Genomic DNA, 18,783 nt, shown 5'->3' on the forward strand with positions numbered 1-18,783 from the left:
CCAAGGACTCACGTGGAGATGCACAGACTTAAGGAGACGCCCATGGAGAACCATATATTTTACACGCACATGCGGAAGACTCAGTGACTCGCAGATTTGGCATGGAGACCCACACTCGAAGAGACTCATAGACATCACGCAGAGATGAATGACGCTCGACCACTTTGGCCTATGAGCTGCGGAAAAGGGCCCATTACCCAAAACGTCGCCGATTATTATAAAGTTTTCTTTTGAAGGCCACAGTGTAATTGACGAGCGTGTTTGGTGTTGTTTTTATATAAAGATCCCCCGTATGGACTTACCAGACTGTTGAGGAAAGTGCTGTTAGCGGGCACCTATGAAGACCGGCACAGTACACGAGGGGGTAGGTGGCACGACCGACCCGCCTTTGTCTCACCAGCGGCGATGTTTACACACCGCACCAGGTACTCATTGTGTGTGTATATATATATTCGCATAGGACACCCATTGAACCGAAACGCGGGCAAACAGTTGATCCGCAGCCTGTACATCCTTTCACGTCGAGGCCGGCGACCGAGCCAGTGAGCGGTCCGGCCGCACGGGAACAGCTTCGCGGTGGCCGCGCGAAACTCCGCGGTCAGAGCACCACCGGATCCCGCGACCGACGAGGGTCGGGCGGGCGCATCGCGCGGCATGTTCCCCTGCAGTGCGAGGCCCTCGCCAGGAAACTTAACGGACTCGCTGGGCTTGGACCCAGCCCATTCGCTCGCCCCGTAATGCGCAGCATCTGGCCCCTCTCTGTGGAAACCCCTTTTTCAGGGCTGGCGGCCCACGGATCGAGACTCCAGGTCCGAACGGCGTCAATCGATCCGTGCCGGATTTTGCCGCGCTCTGCGTGCGACTGTTGAGCCGACCCGGAGGTCCGCGTGTGGTGTTTTCTGGACCCCCCCCCCCACAGTGAAAGAGGGGAGCGAGTGAGCGGGTAAGGGAATGAGTGAAAAAATGGAACACGTGAATGGATGAACGAGCGAATTACTTATGTGAATGGCCAGGTGCGTGAATACATTATAAATGCATGAATCAACGTGTAATCGAATGAACATATGTGAATGAGTCAACGGATGAACAAGCGATGCAATGCATGAATAAAGTTAATGATGAGCGATGGAATGAGTAAATGGAGTGAATTCGTAACTTCATGGGCGAGTGGTTGAATACGTGAACACAACAGTGACTAAAAGAGACGAGTGTGTGAATGAATGCCCGCTGTATTTAACAATAGCTCATGCAATCATCAGGACATTCGGTACTTTCACTGTTGATCAAAGGCGATTGTATATATTAAAAAAAAGTATTTTATTTGCCCCTTGATTGCATTATTTGTTTTTCCCGCCATGTTTAGACATGAACACATTTCCAATCGGAGCTATTGCAGACGGCCTCTGGAAGGTGACATTTAAAGAAGCTATTTCTGAGGACTCTGCTACTGCCTCTTATCCACACATTAGGTGGTGTGGTGCCCCCTTCTCACAAGCTCTGCTATAGACGTCCCCTTCACATGACAGTAATTTTCTAATCCTCGACCACTGGAACAAGTTTAATTAGGCGAATGATGTAACTTAACGAGATGGGGATTTATTTTTTGCTTGGTTTCATTGGTGGCTGGGCTGAGACCATCAATCAACTCGCTGCACTTGACAAACCAGGGTTCATTGTCGAAGTTTTGAGCCTGGACTACAACTCAGGTTCGCCAGTGGTGTAAGTGCAGTGATTCTGATAAAAGTGTCAGACTCCTGCGTCACCCAAATGGACCAAACATTTGGCTGAAGAGGGCTTGAGAGCCGAAACAATCACAGAGCAAGAAAACAACGTTTGATATATTTACGAACTTTATAAGTAGGCTTTCACAACCAATATGATACATAAATCATTTATGTTGGTTCTGTTGGGTGGTGGAGGGTTATAGTAAAACGTTTTTCTTTATACCAACACGATCTCACCCAAAAATAAAAAAAATAATTACAAAGCATGGTGATTTGTTGAGCATTCATGACCACTCAAACACGGCAACAACTTAATATCAGTGAACATTTTCACCCGAAGGAAATATTTCGGCAGACCAAAAAAAGGTCGGAACATGCCCGACAGTGCGTCCAATGGGGAGATGGAGCGATTAAATCAGCTCGCGTGCGGGCAGATGGGATTGTCGCATCGCGAGACCCTGCGGGACTGGGGAGGACTCCCTCCCGCAGCGGATGCATTTACGGATGTTATCATTCAAACCATCGTCAGCCGTCCAGCGGTGGGGATTCACCGTGACTGACGGCGATTTGAGCAAGTCTGAAATGCTGTGCATTGAACAAACACATTTCTGCACTGAGCTTTGTGCATCCCCCCCCCCCCCCGCCGCGCCGCCCCCCACTCTAACGCGGTTATCGCACCACTCACAAGCGACCGCCATATCAACCTTTCTCGAAGTGCCTCGTTCCACGTGGATTCAACGGTGGCTCACAATTGTTGGGTAACACTTTGTAAATCCGTTTATAAGCTTCAAAATTAAATGTGTGGCATCGGCGTCGCTGCTGGCTCCTTGTCTGAGCCAGCATGTCTCGTGTGCTCCCTTCAAAGATGAAACACACCGAAGCCTGACAAATACAAGTTTTATTTCCAATGTTATCGAGATTGTTGTATAGGGGGGGGGGGCGGGGGGGGGGTGAGTGTCGTGAACAATGCTATCCCCAGAAACGGATAGCATAGAGCCCTTCTAAGCGAGGGCGGCACTTTCTCACCTGTCCTGCCACTTAGACAAATGTTCGTCGCAAAACGGTCCAACTGATGTTTTTCAATTTCACTGCTGGAATTCAGTCAAATTAAGTGCAGAACCAAATTTAACATGGGATTTTTCGTTGGTGTGTGCAGTCATTAAGTGACTGGGCTGAGACCATCAACTCACTGCACTTGAGGACCCGGTTTAGTTACAGGCAGTGGCTGAAGCCACAATAAAAATCCAGGATTCTCAGCGGTGCTGGCTCATTGTCTCTGACCTCTGACCCACCCAGCCACCTCCACACGAAAAGTTGTTGTGGCGGTGCCGCAGCAACAGTGGTAGCGCGTTCGCCGCATGTTGCCGAGGTTCACGGTTCAAATCCAGTGGCCGCCCTGATTAATACTGCGGATGTAATAACCATAATAATACGCATCGTCTACTTCACAGCGGACGTTGAAGGATCCCGTGACGTCTTTCGCGATGAGTAACCCGTCAAGTGCCGGCGTCACGTTCCAAAATGTGTCAAAATTCAACAATAATCGGCAAAATTATTCCAATGGGATGATACGTGCACATCGTCGCCCACTACTGGCAATTCCCCGGGCCGCTCCTGCAAATGAGAACTCTTATCGTGGGGTCTCGAGTTCTCGGCTGGTTAACAACTAAGTAAAGATGAAACTTTATTTGAATGAAACCGCGGCCATTCACCGAAACACTGCGAGAATCGGCACGACACGTCATGGTAAAAAAAAAGACAGCAGCAGCAGCAGCCATTTTCCCAGTGACATACTCATCATGAGGTCAAGTTGCGCCAGGCTGGGTGCACTTTTAAACGAGAACGAAAACACAGGAGCCATTTTCAACAACATGTGCCAAAGCATCACCAGGACTCCTTGTGCAAGGCTAGGTCCACTATTAACTGCACGAAATGTATTCACGAAAGTACTTGGTGGAAATGTGAAGTGTCAAAGAGTAAGAAGAACACAAAGAGCTGCTGCTGCTGCGACAAGTGCCGTTAGGAGGCACCGATTAAGGCCGCAACTGTGGCCAGAAAACACGCCCGACCCACTTTGTCTTCCCAGTGTCGATGTTTTAATCACGTCCACCGGCCACCCGTTTTAGGCTGAGTCCACCTAGGGGAAGGTCAGGGCATTTTTTTTTTATAACACTTGCCATTGATATGACCTGAAGGCGTGAATCCAACTCGGATCGCTGGGATTATCGTGCAATGCGCTACCTACAGCGCCGCCACTGCCGCTCGTGATGATAAAAAACAAAGCTTCCCCACGTAGCCTCGCAGACTGCTGGGGAAAGTAATGTTTGTGAGCGCCTTTTAAATGCTAGTGTGCCAGTGGTGTGGGCAGTATCGAGCCCGGCCACCTTTGTCCTCCCAGCGTAGGCATTTACATACTGCACCAGGTACTCATACACCACACAGCCTTATAGACTGCTGTTTGCAGGTACTTATTACATACACACAAAGATCCCCCATATCGCCATTTCATGCGTGTATGGATGTTGAACTTCTTTCGCACCATATGTAGACAACCGTGTTAATCGGAGGTGCGGGAACATTGGAGCAAGTGCTGTTAGTGAGCACCTTTGAAGGCCAGCACGGCACACGAAGGAGTCGTCGGTGGGCAACACCACGCCTGGCCGCCTTTGTCTCCCCCAATGCTGATGTTTACACACCGCACCAGGTACTCATTCAAGGCTGAGTTGAACCAGGGGAGGCCCAGGCTTGGTTCGGATATTCGATTTTATCCGCGAGCGGGAATTGAACTCGGGTCGCCGGGTTCGTAGCGCAGGGCGCTATCCGCTGCACCGCCGCTGCCCACAAACGCACACCCAAACGCTCCCGACCCCTACCACAAACGTTCAACAGAAACGCTCGGCCTGTTCTGCTGACGTGGGCGAATGCGCTTGGGGGAGGATTGAGAGACGGGGGGCGGGGGGGGGACAATATCAGCGGTGAGTGATATCCGAACCAGTCCTGAGCTGGCCCTGGGTAAACTCAGCCTTCAGTTAGAACCTGCCGCAAAAATGCGGGGACACTCATCGGCGCTCGGCCCGCCGATATCGGATCCATCGTTTTGATCGGCCCCATCGGCCGGATCGGGTCAATCCCCCCGCCCACCCCCAACGCGATCCACGGCGGTCGGGCGCTAGCTTAGCAGGGGTAGCAGCAGGGCGGCACGGCGCTCCGCGTCGCAGCAGCTGGTGCACTCGGCGAGGTGGCGGAGGGAGACGGTGACGGAGCCGATGGAGCTGCAGCCCGGCGGGCGGGCGGGCGGGCAGGCAGGCGGGCGGCGCTCAGGAAAAACGCTCGCTCAGCGCAAGAGGTGGAAGGGCGGCCTGGCGCTCCGCTCTTTTTTGCCGTCAACCTTCGCTCCGCTCCACGCATTCATTACTCGGCGCCACTCCGTACGCAAAACCCGACACTCCTCGTGATCCCTGCGTCATCCCCACCAACTTGCCTCCACTCCATTCCATAAGGACTCCTCTGCCGCCACAAAATCGCTCCCTCTTGTTTTCCCTCTCCTCAGTTCCATTACTTCTCTTTTCCATCATCCCTCCATAGTGGAGATCCTCTCAGGCGTGCTCTCTCTTTTGGCCACCATTCCGTCGTTAGTCTCCATCACCAGTCAACCGTCCCTCTGAGCGATGGCCCTGCCCAAGCTCACTTACGTCTCCGAGCAAAGTCGATAAGTATACAATACGTCTCCTTCACGCATCTCACCGTTCTACGCAAATGCACGACCAGTTCGTTCGCAGCTCATCGGCCGCACAGCCTTCTGCGAGCGCATCATTATAGCAGCATTGTTTCATCAGCAGCAGTCAGGCTCTCTTGAATCAAGGCTGAACTGTCGATTTTAAGGCATGGGGATCCCGGTTCGATGCGGTATTGTCCGATCGTTAACTTTAATCACATTCATATTCTTAGTTTTTTTTGTTCTTTCTCTTCAACGTGACTTTACCGAAAAAAACTAAGAATATGAATTACTGCAGTCACGAAAGCTTTAAATCAAAATTTAATCACATTCTTCACAGCGATGCGAATGCTTATTTTGAGTTCGCATTCTGAGCGTTCGGTGCGATGTCTCTAACCTGCGTACATTCTCAAGTCCGCTGCGAACCATTACTATTTAACGATTACCGCAGGAGTTTTCTCCCCAGTCTTTCAACTTTAACAAAGCCATGCGAAAATGTCACGAAACCTCTCGGCCCCATTCATCTCAATTCACCTTTGCCTCGTGCGTTTGTTTTCGTCAAATCTGCTTCATCTCGTCTAGCAGATGCACAGGGAAGGCTGGCGGTCACGAGGTTAATGGAGGCTAACCATCGGATGTAAATCATAATCGTCCCGTGGACCGAGCGAGGGAGCGAGCGAGCGTACGGCGGAATGCGCAGGCTGGCGTGGGTTGGTGCGGGTGAACGGTGGGGGGGGGGGTGGGGGGGGCGACATCGCGGTGAAGGATACACAAGGTCGGTGAGGGCACCCTGGTGAGGATGTGGGTCCCGCAAAATCCGAAGCCATTCCTCGCGGGGCTGGAGCCAAGAAGTGTCCCGTCCACTTTGCACCAGCTACGGAGCGCCAGTCGGGCACGCACATGGCACCGCATGCACATGGGCACCAACGCAGACACGCATATGGGTACAGCATGCGTGGCACGTACAGAGGTATCACGCACGTGGGTACCACTGGTACAACCTGGTATGGGCATTAGACACACGTACAACGTGGGCCCCAGGTGGCTACCCAGACAGGCCACACACAGGAAAAGAAGAAAGAGTGCCCGTATAGCCTTTAGCAGACTGCAGGGGCAAGTGCTGTTCTCGAGAACCTATTGAGGCCGGCACAATACATATTGGGGTGGGTGACCAGCACCACATCTAAGGTACTGATTTAAAGCTGAGCCGACCTAGTGGAGGCTCAGAACTCGTTCAGATATTCAATGATGTTGGTCGCGAGCGGAACCGAGCTCGGGTCACCGGATTCGTAGCGGAGTGCACTAACCACTGCACTACCTTCTCCCCACACCACACATACCTGCTCCGCACAACACGCATGCAACACGCACACGCACGCACAGGTAAACACATTGCAAAGGTGTCACTAATGGGCGGTTTGAAGACATGGGCAGTCGTTGTCACGAGAAGGCCGAACCTGTGTGAGCAGGGCGACAGTGGCGGCCCAGGTCACGGGGTCAAGTCCGGAGGTCGACCGTTGCAGGACGAGGCGGAGGAGCGGCTCGATGAAGCTCTGCGTCTCCAGCGGGCCGCTCCAGCCGATCCCCTCGTGCTGCAGGAGCTGCCAGTGGTGGAGAGAGAGAAACCCGCTGCTCAACGGGCGGAGACCCGGCTCGTCGGGTTAATGAATAATAATAATAATAAGTTGTAACACTGCGACGGCAACGCCGCCGCCACGCGGTGTTCGCTCGATCTCTCTCGTCGAGAGAGCGAGCGAGGACTCGGAGGCACGGGGAGGAACCACGGACCTCTGGTTGGCACGGTTGGCTACGTACGGTGCGAAAGAAGTCCAATATACGTACATACACAGACGAGCGGGAAGCTCTGCGGTGTTATTAGCCAATTAATGAGTTTACTTGTGGAAGGAAACTGGAGCACCCGGTGAAAACCCACACGTGTGAGGGGGAACAACGCTCTAAAACGTGCATTGCCTTTCGCTGGAAGGCCAAGGTTAAGGGCTCATACTCGACGCCCCAAGGGAAGACAGTTGCACAACGTTCGTGCGATGATCCACCAACTCTCGCTGCTGCCTCCACTGCGCTGGGTCACGGGGCCACGCGCGGTGGCCCTGCCGCCCGGCTGAATGCAGCGGCACCATCGGCCCAGAGAATCCTCGCCAAAAACCCCTTTCGCTGACGGCAACCCACCGAGCACTGAGCCCTCGTGATTCACAGCCCCTCACTTGAGAAGGCTTTCGTGAAATCACCGATAAAAAAAAAATGTACCTGTAAGCTCATGATACGTGCGCCAAATCGATTGCTCACAAAATGTACGTACGATTTACACCGAAAGGCTTTCGGTACGTTTCTTCCCGTAACCTATGCATAGCTGTTCGACCTCCGGAAGACGTCGCAAGGAGTGATGGGCAGAGGTCGAGACTAACAACTGAGTTGCAGCCAAGGGAGGGAACGCGTTTGTTTGTAAGGCGTGGGGGTGGGGTAGGGGGGGGGGGTTGGGGAAGTGTGGCCAGGCGGTACGGCAAATTGGATTTCACAGGACCGGTGTGACAGGGGTGCGTGTCGAGGTAGCGTGGCAGTGGCGTGTAGGCGTGCGGGTACCACGGACAGCAGCAGCAGCGCGGAGGACGGGTTGCCACCGCTCATCAGCACGGTGGTGGCGAGGTTACTCGGGAGCTTCTGGAACCAGGCGCGAGACACCAGGTGGTGCGCTGCGGGTGCCACACCCAACCACAAAACCGGAGTTAGCCGGACTAACCACAAGCGGGGACGGTGAATGAATACCCAGGCCGAGATCTGCGAAATCGAGCGTGTGGCCGTGCCGCCGTCTCTCCTATGCCATGACGTAGACGAGGTGGACGCTGAGGTCCTCATTATGGATCTGATTTGATTGTGTTGTATGAGGTTTCGACACCGCTGGGATTACGCCGTTGCTAACCGGAGAATTATCTGGCAGAGCAAGATGAGGTTTGGCTGCCTGTATTGACAGGGGAGTGCCAACTCGGAATTTTGGTAATCCTACCACCAAATGTACTCCCTCGTGAGTGAAGGTGGCCCATAGACTAATATAGGGTTCGGAGAGTAACATAGGACCCCAACGACAAACATAGGGCCCAGAGAGTAACATAGGAGGACCTCATGAAGGAACATAGGACCCAACAACTTACATCGGTCTCATAGAAAAACACAGGACCGATATCTTTACATTTGACCCACAGATTGAAAGACTAACAACACCGGACCCATACACTTACATAAGACCACGTAGACTTGCATACATCCCAGAGACTTAAACAGATCCCATTGGTCAGCACAGATCCCCTAGGCCGGCACAGAACCTCACCGGTGAAATTGGCTGCAGCGGATCGGCAGTTTCTGCCGTGGCGAGCGAGCGAAGACAGGCAAGGAATGGTCCTTGCTTGTTTTTGGCGCTAAAGCCACGGTGGTGCTAACCGGTACCGAGGCTCCTGCCAGGCCATGCACGAGGGCGTGTGGCACACTTTGGCGCCAGCTATCGTTCTCTGCGATGGGTGCTATGTCTTTAAAAACAAATGGCGCTCTGCCTCTCGAAATAAAATAAACGCTGACCGCTTGCGCGTTCCGGGATTCAGCGGTGAACGGGACACCCACCCTGGGATTTTCAGACGACGCTTTGCCCGAAACAGGTAGCGAACTCGGGAATCGAGGGGGACCGACCCAACATACAACGATGGACCATCGCTGCACCGGCTGCGAATAGTCCACGTTCAGGAGTGAGTGGGAAGGAAGACCCTTTGGTGGCCGGGGGGGGGGGAGGGGGGGGGGGCTTTGCCAGGAAGCGACCCCCTTGGCGCTGCAGGACCGCCTCTGCCGCACACCACCTACGAGTCCGAGCACTCCCCACACTTGCCTGTGGAATGATGAAAATTGAGCCAAGGGTGGAATTGAAGGGGCAAATAGATTTCCTTTATTAAACACGAAGTGAGAGGGCCCATTGAGAGAAGAAGCCTCTTTCGAAAATTGAAAGCGCGAAGGAAGAGGAGGGTCCCCGCCCTGTCCGTGTGACCTCTCGGGCTCTCTCCGACTCGCAGCGATGAACGCCGTCGTCTGCGCGCCATCTGAGAGTGGTTGATGAACTAGTTATTATTCCGAATTTGTATTTATTCAACATGCACTGTAACGAACGGCAGCTTTTGTTTCTCCCAAACACCCGCCTTTCTTACGACTAATTTGGCAAGAGAGAGAGCGGAAACGATTAACTCCGCCGCTGAACGTCGGATGTCTCATAGTTCACGTCGTTTGAAAATTCCCCCCCACCCCCCATCCTCGCCCCTGCCCCCCCGCCGCCTACTACCCCCCCCCCCCACCTCCACCGCCGATGTTTCAATTTCACATCGACGGCAGAGACCGCCCACGCGCGGCGTCCCGCATGGAGCCGCTCTTAGCCATGAGCAACGCGCCTCGTTACGGCCGAATATCCACTAGCCGGGGGGGGGGTGGGCGTGCGTGTGTGTGTGTTCGTGTGGTCGTTCTTGCGGGATCATTCGGATTATCCGCAAGGGCTTCACTGCCACTCCTGCCCCCTCCGCTCACTCCACTCCGCTGAAGTGGGATCGCTCGGGGTATGCCCAGGGTCCGTCTGGTGGCCCCGGGTGCTCGAGCATTTGCGTTTTGTGGTCCCCACCCTGTGTGAAACTCTCCACCCCGTCAGATTAGAGAGGGAGGGCTCTGTCCGTCGAGAGTTTAAGATCTGCACTCACTCTTCATTCATCGTGCTTTATCCTGTTTGTATTTTCTATATATAATACGTGCTGTTATGTTCATTAGATTGAAAGTTTGATGTTATTATACGTATACGATCACCTGGAATCATCCTATGAATTGCGCTTCGTAGAGAAAAAAAACACCGATTGATTGAAATTTTAAGTTCATGTAGAGCGCTCGGAGACGCCTTTATTGATGTTAAGTGTGCGATATAAATAAATATTGATTGATTAGTGGTGGTTCGGGTCTACTAGGGACACCAAGCAGGTGCGCTCTTTCATACTACAGGGACTCCTCGACTTACGAACGAGTTAGGTTCCAGAGGCCTATTCGTAGGTCGATTTGCTTGTAAGTCCAACTTTACTCCTGTCGATTCCAAACACGGTGAACGGCGTGTACACTAAACATGGGGAATAGCTTTAAAAGTTGTATAATCTCCTCCAGATGTAGATGCCGCTGGTTCTTCACGTTCTGCAGATGTAGATGCCACTGCTTCTTCACGTTCTACAGATGTAGATACCACTGATTCTTCACGTTCTGCAGATGTAGATGCCACTGGTTCTTCACGTTCTACAGATGTAGATACCACCGGTTCACGTTCTGCAGATGTAGATGCCACTGCTTCTTCACGTTCTACATATGTAGATGCCACTGGTTCACGTTGTGCAGATGTAGATGCCACTGGTTCTTCACGTTCTGCAGATGTAGATGCCACTGGTTCTTCACGTTATGCAGATGTAGATGCCACTGGTTCTTAACGTTCTGCAGATGTAGATGCCACTGCTTCTTCACGTTCTACATATGTAGATGCTACTGGTTCACGTTCTGTAGATGTAGATGCCACTGGTTCTTCACGTTCTGCAGATGTAGATGCCACTGTTTCTTCACGTTCTGTAGATGTAGATGCCACTGCTTCTTCGCGTTCTGTAGATGTAGATGCCACCACCGCCATCTATTGTGCGGTGGTTGAACTTACGACTCTCGGTCCGAACGGGCAACTAGAAATACGGACAGGTTTGTTCGTATCTCTGAAAGTTCGTAAGTCGAATGTTCATAAGTAGAGGAGTCCCTGTATATTATAAGAAAATCTTTGCTGGCTGGCTGCCTTCCTGGCTGCGCTGGCTGGCACGTGGGCAAGTTGCGAGTGCGCCGTGGCGATGTCACCGAGCACATCTCCGTGGCAACGTCACCCGCATCACAGAGTGTGGAGCCGGGTTCGTGTGTCGCGGCAACACCACGCATTCCCCCAACCCTCTGCCATCACGGTTTGTTTGCGATGCAAAACCATTCCATCATACAAAAAAAGTTTGGCTGGCTGGCTGGCTGTTGGTGGGAGGCAGGGAGGGGAAGAGGGGGGAAGGACATGTCCAAAGAACATGTAAAGGATGCTAGGAAATGTATAACATCCTCATGGGATGTTATATATTTCGTGATACAAAGATGTACCGAGGTAAGAGAAATATCGATGAAAATCGAGTGACATGAAAGGAGACAGATGCAGGCAAGATAGATATGAGAGAGAATATTCGGCTTTTTTACGTGTATCATCTTGTTATTATTAATGCTTAGCTGTTTATACTAAAATAGCGTCATTCGCGCAAAAGGTACCTCGACTCGCTGTAAAATAATTGACGTGCCCAATATTCGCACGGGAGCGCAGGAAGGCAGACAAGTGGCACGGCAGCCGCGAGCGGCGCCAACAATTTCTCCAAGCTCTGTGGTCCTATATCTACGATGCTTGGCCAACTCCACCAACGAGCGTTCGATGTTCATTCAGATTAGAATAGGAGCTGATAAGTAATATATTTTTCTTATTTATAGTTCATAGTGAATCCGGGGGGGGGGGGGGGTGGGGTGGGGGGGGGGGGCTTGAGGTTCTTGGGGGGTGGGGGGCAAGTTTTTGCTCACCGCCACCGTGTGCGGTGACGATGGCAAGTGGTGGGAGAGAGAGGGGGGTGTGGTGGGAGAGGCACTCCACTCACCCACGGGGCCGCTCCGCTCGCTTGTGAACTCCAGCAGGGCACAGAGGCAGCTCACAGCAGCCAGCGCCAGCGCATCCTGGGGCTGAGCACACAAAGGCAAAGATCCCCCACGTAGCCTTTAACGCAGCCACCCAACTGGGGAGGCAAGTGCTGTTTCGCCAGCACCCAAAATCAGAATCATAATATTTATACTGGAGGAATCCGATGAGCTATGAAGCTCTTTTTCACAGATGTTCAGTAGGGGCACGTCAGAACAGTACAAAAACAATCGAAACAAAAGCACGACAGGAGTGCAATGTAAATGAAAGGGAAACACATCACTTACAAAAATATATACAAATAAAATTAAAGCATTTTGTTTCATACCAGGTAAAGCCCACTGACTATTAGCTTATTTTTCAGAAGCGACCTGACCACAAATGAAAGCTCAATGAAGTGGCTTATTTATAGCAGCAAAATAAGGCTATGGCTGGGGGTTAATGTATGAACGATTATGATGATGATGGTGACAGGCACGATATTGACGATGACGATAATAATGCTGGGGTTTGGGGTTTCATTTCTCACTCGATATTTTTTCCCGGAAGACGATTGCCAGGCAGGCTTGGACCAAGAAATTAGTGAATCGCAAGGCACCACCACTAGAATACACGGCACGCCTATCCATAACAAGTATATATTCGTGTACCATAATTTCATATGAATACTACAAACAGGCTTAGGGCAAAATGGGAGGAGGATGTTGCATGCCAACATAATTCCCCGAGCAGTCCGACCCGGTGGCTGATTTCAAGCGCAGGCTCCCGTTTCCCCCCGTGCCCTCGGGCTGCGCCGCGTGCCTTTCGGCACGACATCCGACGTTTTGCTCCACGCAGCTAGAAGAGTTTCATCTCTTGAAGGAGCCCCCCGCCCCCCCCAGAACGTGGAGCGAAACATCGGGCGCAATACACGCGGTCAACGGCCGGAACGCGCGTTGGGACAGCTGTAGGTACGGCACAACCGTGCAAAAGCCTACGCCAGTGGTGGGCCTATGCGGTCGCACCTCTTGAGGCCGGCACGGGGCACGAGGCGGGGGTGCGTGGCGAGGACCACGCCCCGACCGCTTTCGTGTCGGCCGGTGGCGGTGTTTGCGCACTGCGCCAGGTGCTGGTGCGAGGCTGAGTTGATCTTCGGAAGGCGCGGGGGTTGGCTACGGCACCGCTCGCCGCTAATGTTATTCATGGAATGGAAATTAAGCGGTGCGCAAACCACGGCACCACTGCTCCCCACGCACAGACGCACACACACACACACATGCTTATACGCACAGACGCGCACACACACACTCGGACACACACATGGTTATACGTACAGACGCACACATATACATATGCTTATATGCACATACTTGTATGCACAGACAAACACAGACACACCAAGCACACAGAAACACACACGTGCTTACATGCACAGATACACACACACATACGCAGACACAGACAGATACCCATGCAAACACACACGCACCGAAACGAACACAAAGGCATGCACACACATGCAAACATATGCACACATACACGCACAAATGTGCAAAAATAAATAAAACACAGTCCCACATGCTTAAACACAGCTACACACACGTGTAAAGACCAACTCACACACACAGAAACACATTCACGTAAACACACCCAAACACATACCCTAACACACATGCCCACACACACGCACAAATACACACACACGTCAAAACACACACCACACAAAGACAAACACACACAACACACATACGCAGGGGTGTGCGCGCGTTGTGTGACTATGTATGTCTTTGTGAATATGTGGGAGGGAACTACAAGAGAGTGCGGAATCTCTTTTACAAAAGGACATTCTCTATTATAAATAGGGAGACGATTACATTCAAAGCCTTCTCACAGGTTTGGGTGCCGGCGAGTGATATCCCACATCCATTATCAGAGGAGAGAATTTCTGCAGTGATCGCTGTTTTATGTGAACTGGGAATTGCAAGACAAATTTTCAATTCCTAACACACAATTCCGAAATGGTACATCGGACCAGGGAAGCTCGCATGTGGGGGGGTGGGGGGGGGGCGGTGGCGGTGGCGGAGGGGATGCAAGGGTGATAGCTCAGTGGGTAGGTAGCGCACCGCACTCCGAACCCGGCAGCCCGAGTTCGATCCCCCGGCTGCGGCGAACGTCTTAACATCTCGCAGATGTAGCCGAACAAACAAATTAAATTTATGGACGTTTACAAGCGTGTAACGCGCCAATTATAATTGTTCCAGCTCGCCATGGGGGAGTTGGAGAACAGTTCTCGCAAGCGAATTTAGCACTAAGGATGCAAAGGCATTCGCGTTGAATGTAAATTATGAGTATGTGCTTTCGTTTTGTGCGAGTTTACCCAACGATAATGACACGATTGAAGAGAGTAAGAAATTAAATATTTTTAAAAATCTCTCGTTAATTTCACCGCTCTTGGCACTTGAAGCCATCCCTTATTCGAGACAGAATGCGTTCATTATAAACGAGCAATTCATCACAATTTCTTTGGACGCGCATAATACAAAAAAAAAACAAGACATCTTTCATCAACTTTAAATCAACGGCAGCTAAAAATAAAATAATGTTTACCGCTCGCAACAAACTGATTAGGATTTTTAATTGTAAATAGCTTAGCGACTTGCAATTCAATTAAAACCGGCAAGCAAGTGTCGGCAACAGATGTGATCCATGATGCAGGGAGAGGGAAAACATTAGGGTTGGCGGTCTCGGAGGAGTCAATTTAGCTGGGGGGCTGGCGGTGGTACAAGGCGAGAGTAATACAAACGAGCATTCCATTCCACTGAACCCCACCACAGGTGCCACGGCGCTTGCACGCGAGCGCGCGCCCCCCCCCCCCTCCACCACCACCCACCCCCGTGCCCCAGCCTCCCCGCCGCCCCCAAACCCCGGAGCCGGATTAACGGCGCTCGCTCCATTTACCGCACAGGGAAGCATTTGCGTGGTGGCACAGGCCGCACCGCCAGACTCGCAAACCCAGAGATCGCCGGATAGATTCGATGACCCGGCGAGACAGTTGAAACGATGGTGGCAAGTTTCTTCAATCACCCCCCCCCCCCACCCCCCGCTGCCGCCCCACCACCTTTCCCAAGATGTACCAGCCAGGCGTGGGAAGAGAAGGCCAACACAACACCTAGCGGGGGAGGGCTCTGTAGAGCTCCCTCTAGTCAAGGCACTTCCTGCCAACGGTGGCGTGAGCGAGCAATCTCAGGGCTGCTGCACCTCTCTTAACTTTTGCATTTACCGTCCAGATGCCCCGTGATGCCTGCACCTGCCTTGCAAGGACTGCGGAATATAAATCGTCCTGCTGCACTTGGGAGTTGCACCTCCTGTGTGACTAAGACCCAGCCCGTAGGACCGCGCATCTCTCGGTATGAGTGCCGGGCCGTGAATAATCCTCGCAAGGAGCGAGCCACGGGGGAAGGGGGGGGGGGTTGGGAGGCAATCTGGAGAGACTGCAGAAGCAGTAGTTGAGTGATGTCATCTTGCGGCACCGCTCCGTGACACGGGGGGGGGGGCGAGGGGGGGGCGTGGGTTACCCAACGCCCCGCTTACGTAGTTCCAAATAGGCGTCCTGTGCGTGCGTGTGTTTTTAAAAGTTATATTTTCAGCAAAGCCAACGTGATAAACGAACGAGGATGCACAGGGTCGCCGCGTCCGGTAGAGTCGAAGGGGTCCAAAGAGGTCGTGGTCTGTGGCAGAAAAGAGAAGTAGAGGAGGGAGGAGAAAAAGAGAAGGGGGAGAGGAAGGAAGCGAAAGTGATGGGCGGAGGAGTGAACGCAAAGGGCAATGGGTCAACAGCACAAGGGGACCGCACCTGGGGAGGCGGGGCAGGGGCAGGCCGCGGTGGGGTGGGGCAGGAGGGTGGCAGGGTGGCGACAGGGCAAGGCTTGAGTCTCACGGCAAGAACGCAACCGGGTTCGATTTACTCACTAGGGCACTTTTCTCCGTGGCGTTTGCATGCTCTCCCCCTGTTCTGCATGGGCTTCCTTCGGCTTCTCGGATGTATTTCCACAGCTAATAAACCACGTAACTAGTGTCGGTCAAACATCCCGATGCAGCACGATCTTCCTGATAATAACTGAGTCTCCGGACTAGGTGTGCCTTTCCCAGATAGACTAAGTTATTATTGTTAACTTCCAACAGACAGTCAGCGATCCCTGTGAGCGAGCCACAAAATGAGCGTTTCATTAAGGGCAGACAGATGACCTGAGTAGCAAGCAGCTGAGAGCCCAGTGAGACCTGCAGCATCTCTGATCCAAGGGACATGCACGTTTAAATAATCTCAGCAAAACAACGGAAATTACAATGTGTAAACAAAACAAATCAGAAATCACCTCATTAAAAATGCACCCTGGCACGACTTAAAATTGCGATTAAATAACAAAACTTTCAGGCAGATAAATATGAATTGTTACGTTTTAAAAAAAGGGGAAACACAGACATCTCCTCGTAGATTTTCACTCACCCCTCAGCAGCCTTCTGCGACTAATTGCCAAATTATCTTTTTGCCTGTTTGGGAACCTGTCATAACATTGTGATTTTGTAAGCACGCTTTAAATTACAGGATAGTGTTTGTTATTTTAAATTATTAAAGTTTTAATCAGCATGGGCGGGGCAGCTGATGTTAATGTAAGTGATGGTACTCGTACAGGGCCATGACGGCACTGGTAGTGGGCTTCCACCAATCAAGGGCTGCTGCTAGTAGTGATGGTAGTAGTGGGCAGTGGTGGTCCTGGTGGTGGGTTTCCACCAATTAATGGGCTGCCAGGTCTAAAATGGAAACATTACAGCCAGTTATGACTTAAACTGGTTGATAACGTCCTTCCTGTGATTGCTGAGTTTGTACCCATCTTCTCGGTTGAAATTGTGTCTATATCTGTATATGTGGATGGCTTCATGAAGGAATCTTTGTTGATAGCCAGTGGATTTGCAAAGTACATTTGTCTTAGAGAAATTAATTTCGCGTGAGCCCACCGCATTAAAACAATGGTCAGCCACGGCCGAGGTATTGGTCCTAAAGTGTTTCTGATCTGCCTTATGTTCACGTTGGTGTCGTTAATTAAGGACATCTCACTATCTCCAGGTGATTTGCTCGTTAGTTTCGATGTAGTCTCTTTGTTTACCAAAGTTCCTATGCCTGACACCATTGCAACCATTGAAGAGTTGGTCCAACAAGGACTGAATGCTGATGTACCGGCCCTGGTGAGACACTGCCTCACCAACACTTACTTCACCTGTAATGGAACATTCGACAAAAAAGTTGAAGGTACTCCGATGGGTTCTCCCTTATCTCCGGTTATAGCCAATGTTTTCACGGAAATATTTGAGACAGATGCCATCCAGGCATCCACTCTACGTCCGTCCTTGTGGAAGAGGTACGTAGATGACACGTTCGTCATCTGGCCACATGGCCGACCAGCTCTCAACCAATTCTTCAACCATACATCAATTCCATACACCCAGCCATCAAATTCACCATGGAGGTGTAAAAGGATGGCAAGCTACAATTCTTGGATGTTTAATCGAAAAGAGACCAGATGGCTCAATGGGCCATTCTGTCTACAGGAAAGCAACCCATATGGATGCCTACCTAAAACCTGACTCCCACCACCATCCATCCCAGAAGAATTCCCTCATCAAAACTCTACACCATTGCGCTCGATGTATTTCACCTAGCCAGTGAACTGGAACACGTACAGCAAGCTCTCAAGACGAATGGGTATTTAAACTACACAATCCGTAAAGCTATCACCCCAACCGTTGGGAAAGAACCATCTGAGGACCCAATCAAAACCATAACCTTGCCATACATAGCAGGGGTCACCAAAAAGATTTCCAAAATCATGATCCAAGTTCGATTTAACACAGTACATAAAATTCGTGATCTGATCCCATCTGTGAAGGATGTGATCTCTGACATGCAATACCCCGGCGTCTACCAACTAAGCTGTGTCTGCGACAATAGTTACATTGATCTGAAACACGGAAGGACCAATACCTCGGCCGTGGCTGATCATTGTTTTAATGCGGTGGGCTCACGCAAATATTATTTCTATAAGACGAAGGTACTTTGCAAACCCACTGGCTATCAACAAACATTCGTTCATGAAGCCATCCATATATACAGACACAATTCAACTGAGAAGATGGGTACAAACTCAGCAATCACAGGAAGGACGTTATCAACCAGTCAAAGTCATAACTGGCTATAATGTTTCCATTTTAGACCTGGCAGCCCATTAATTGGTGGAAGCCCACCACCGGGACCACCACTGCCCACTGCTACCATCACCACTAGAAGTAGCCCTTGATTGGTGGAAGCCCACTACCAGTGCCGTCATGGCCCTCTGCAAGTACCATCACCTCTAGCAGCAACCTCCACCGTCAACAGTGTGGGTGTGTAAAGCGAAGTGCAATGATTACCTGGCAGCCCTTTAATTGGTGGAAACCCACCACCAGCGCCGTCGTCGTTGCCCTCTACGGGTACCATCACCTACATTCACATCGGCTGCCCCGCCCACGCTGACGACACTTGGGCTACGCCCATTTAAAACCTTTATAAACAG

General features: G+C 51.5%; 1 protein-coding gene across 2 annotated transcripts in view; it reads right to left on the reverse strand.

Moving 5' to 3' along the window:
* Positions 1 to 1,837: 1,837 nt before the first annotated feature.
* MEI1 (meiotic double-stranded break formation protein 1) overlaps positions 1,838 to 18,783 on the reverse strand; it is a 90,456-nt gene continuing 73,510 nt past the window's right edge. For both annotated transcript variants that reach the window (XM_076069890.1, XM_076069889.1), the window contains exons 28-32: positions 12,162 to 12,243; positions 8,038 to 8,147; positions 6,897 to 7,040; positions 6,210 to 6,313; positions 1,838 to 4,996 (exon numbers count right to left, since the gene is read on the reverse strand). In XM_076069890.1, coding sequence (XP_075926005.1) covers positions 4,894 to 4,996; positions 6,210 to 6,313; positions 6,897 to 7,040; positions 8,038 to 8,147; positions 12,162 to 12,243 — 543 coding nt within the window. In that variant the 3' untranslated portion in view covers positions 1,838 to 4,893. The remainder of the gene's footprint in view (positions 4,997 to 6,209; positions 6,314 to 6,896; positions 7,041 to 8,037; positions 8,148 to 12,161; positions 12,244 to 18,783) is intronic.

The sequence above is a fragment of the Petromyzon marinus genome, chromosome 26 (assembly GCF_048934315.1).
Source record: "Petromyzon marinus isolate PM22_M1 ecotype Great Lakes invasive population chromosome 26, UKy_Petmar_22M1.pri1.0, whole genome shotgun sequence".
Lineage (NCBI taxonomy): Eukaryota > Metazoa > Chordata > Hyperoartia > Petromyzontiformes > Petromyzontidae > Petromyzon > Petromyzon marinus.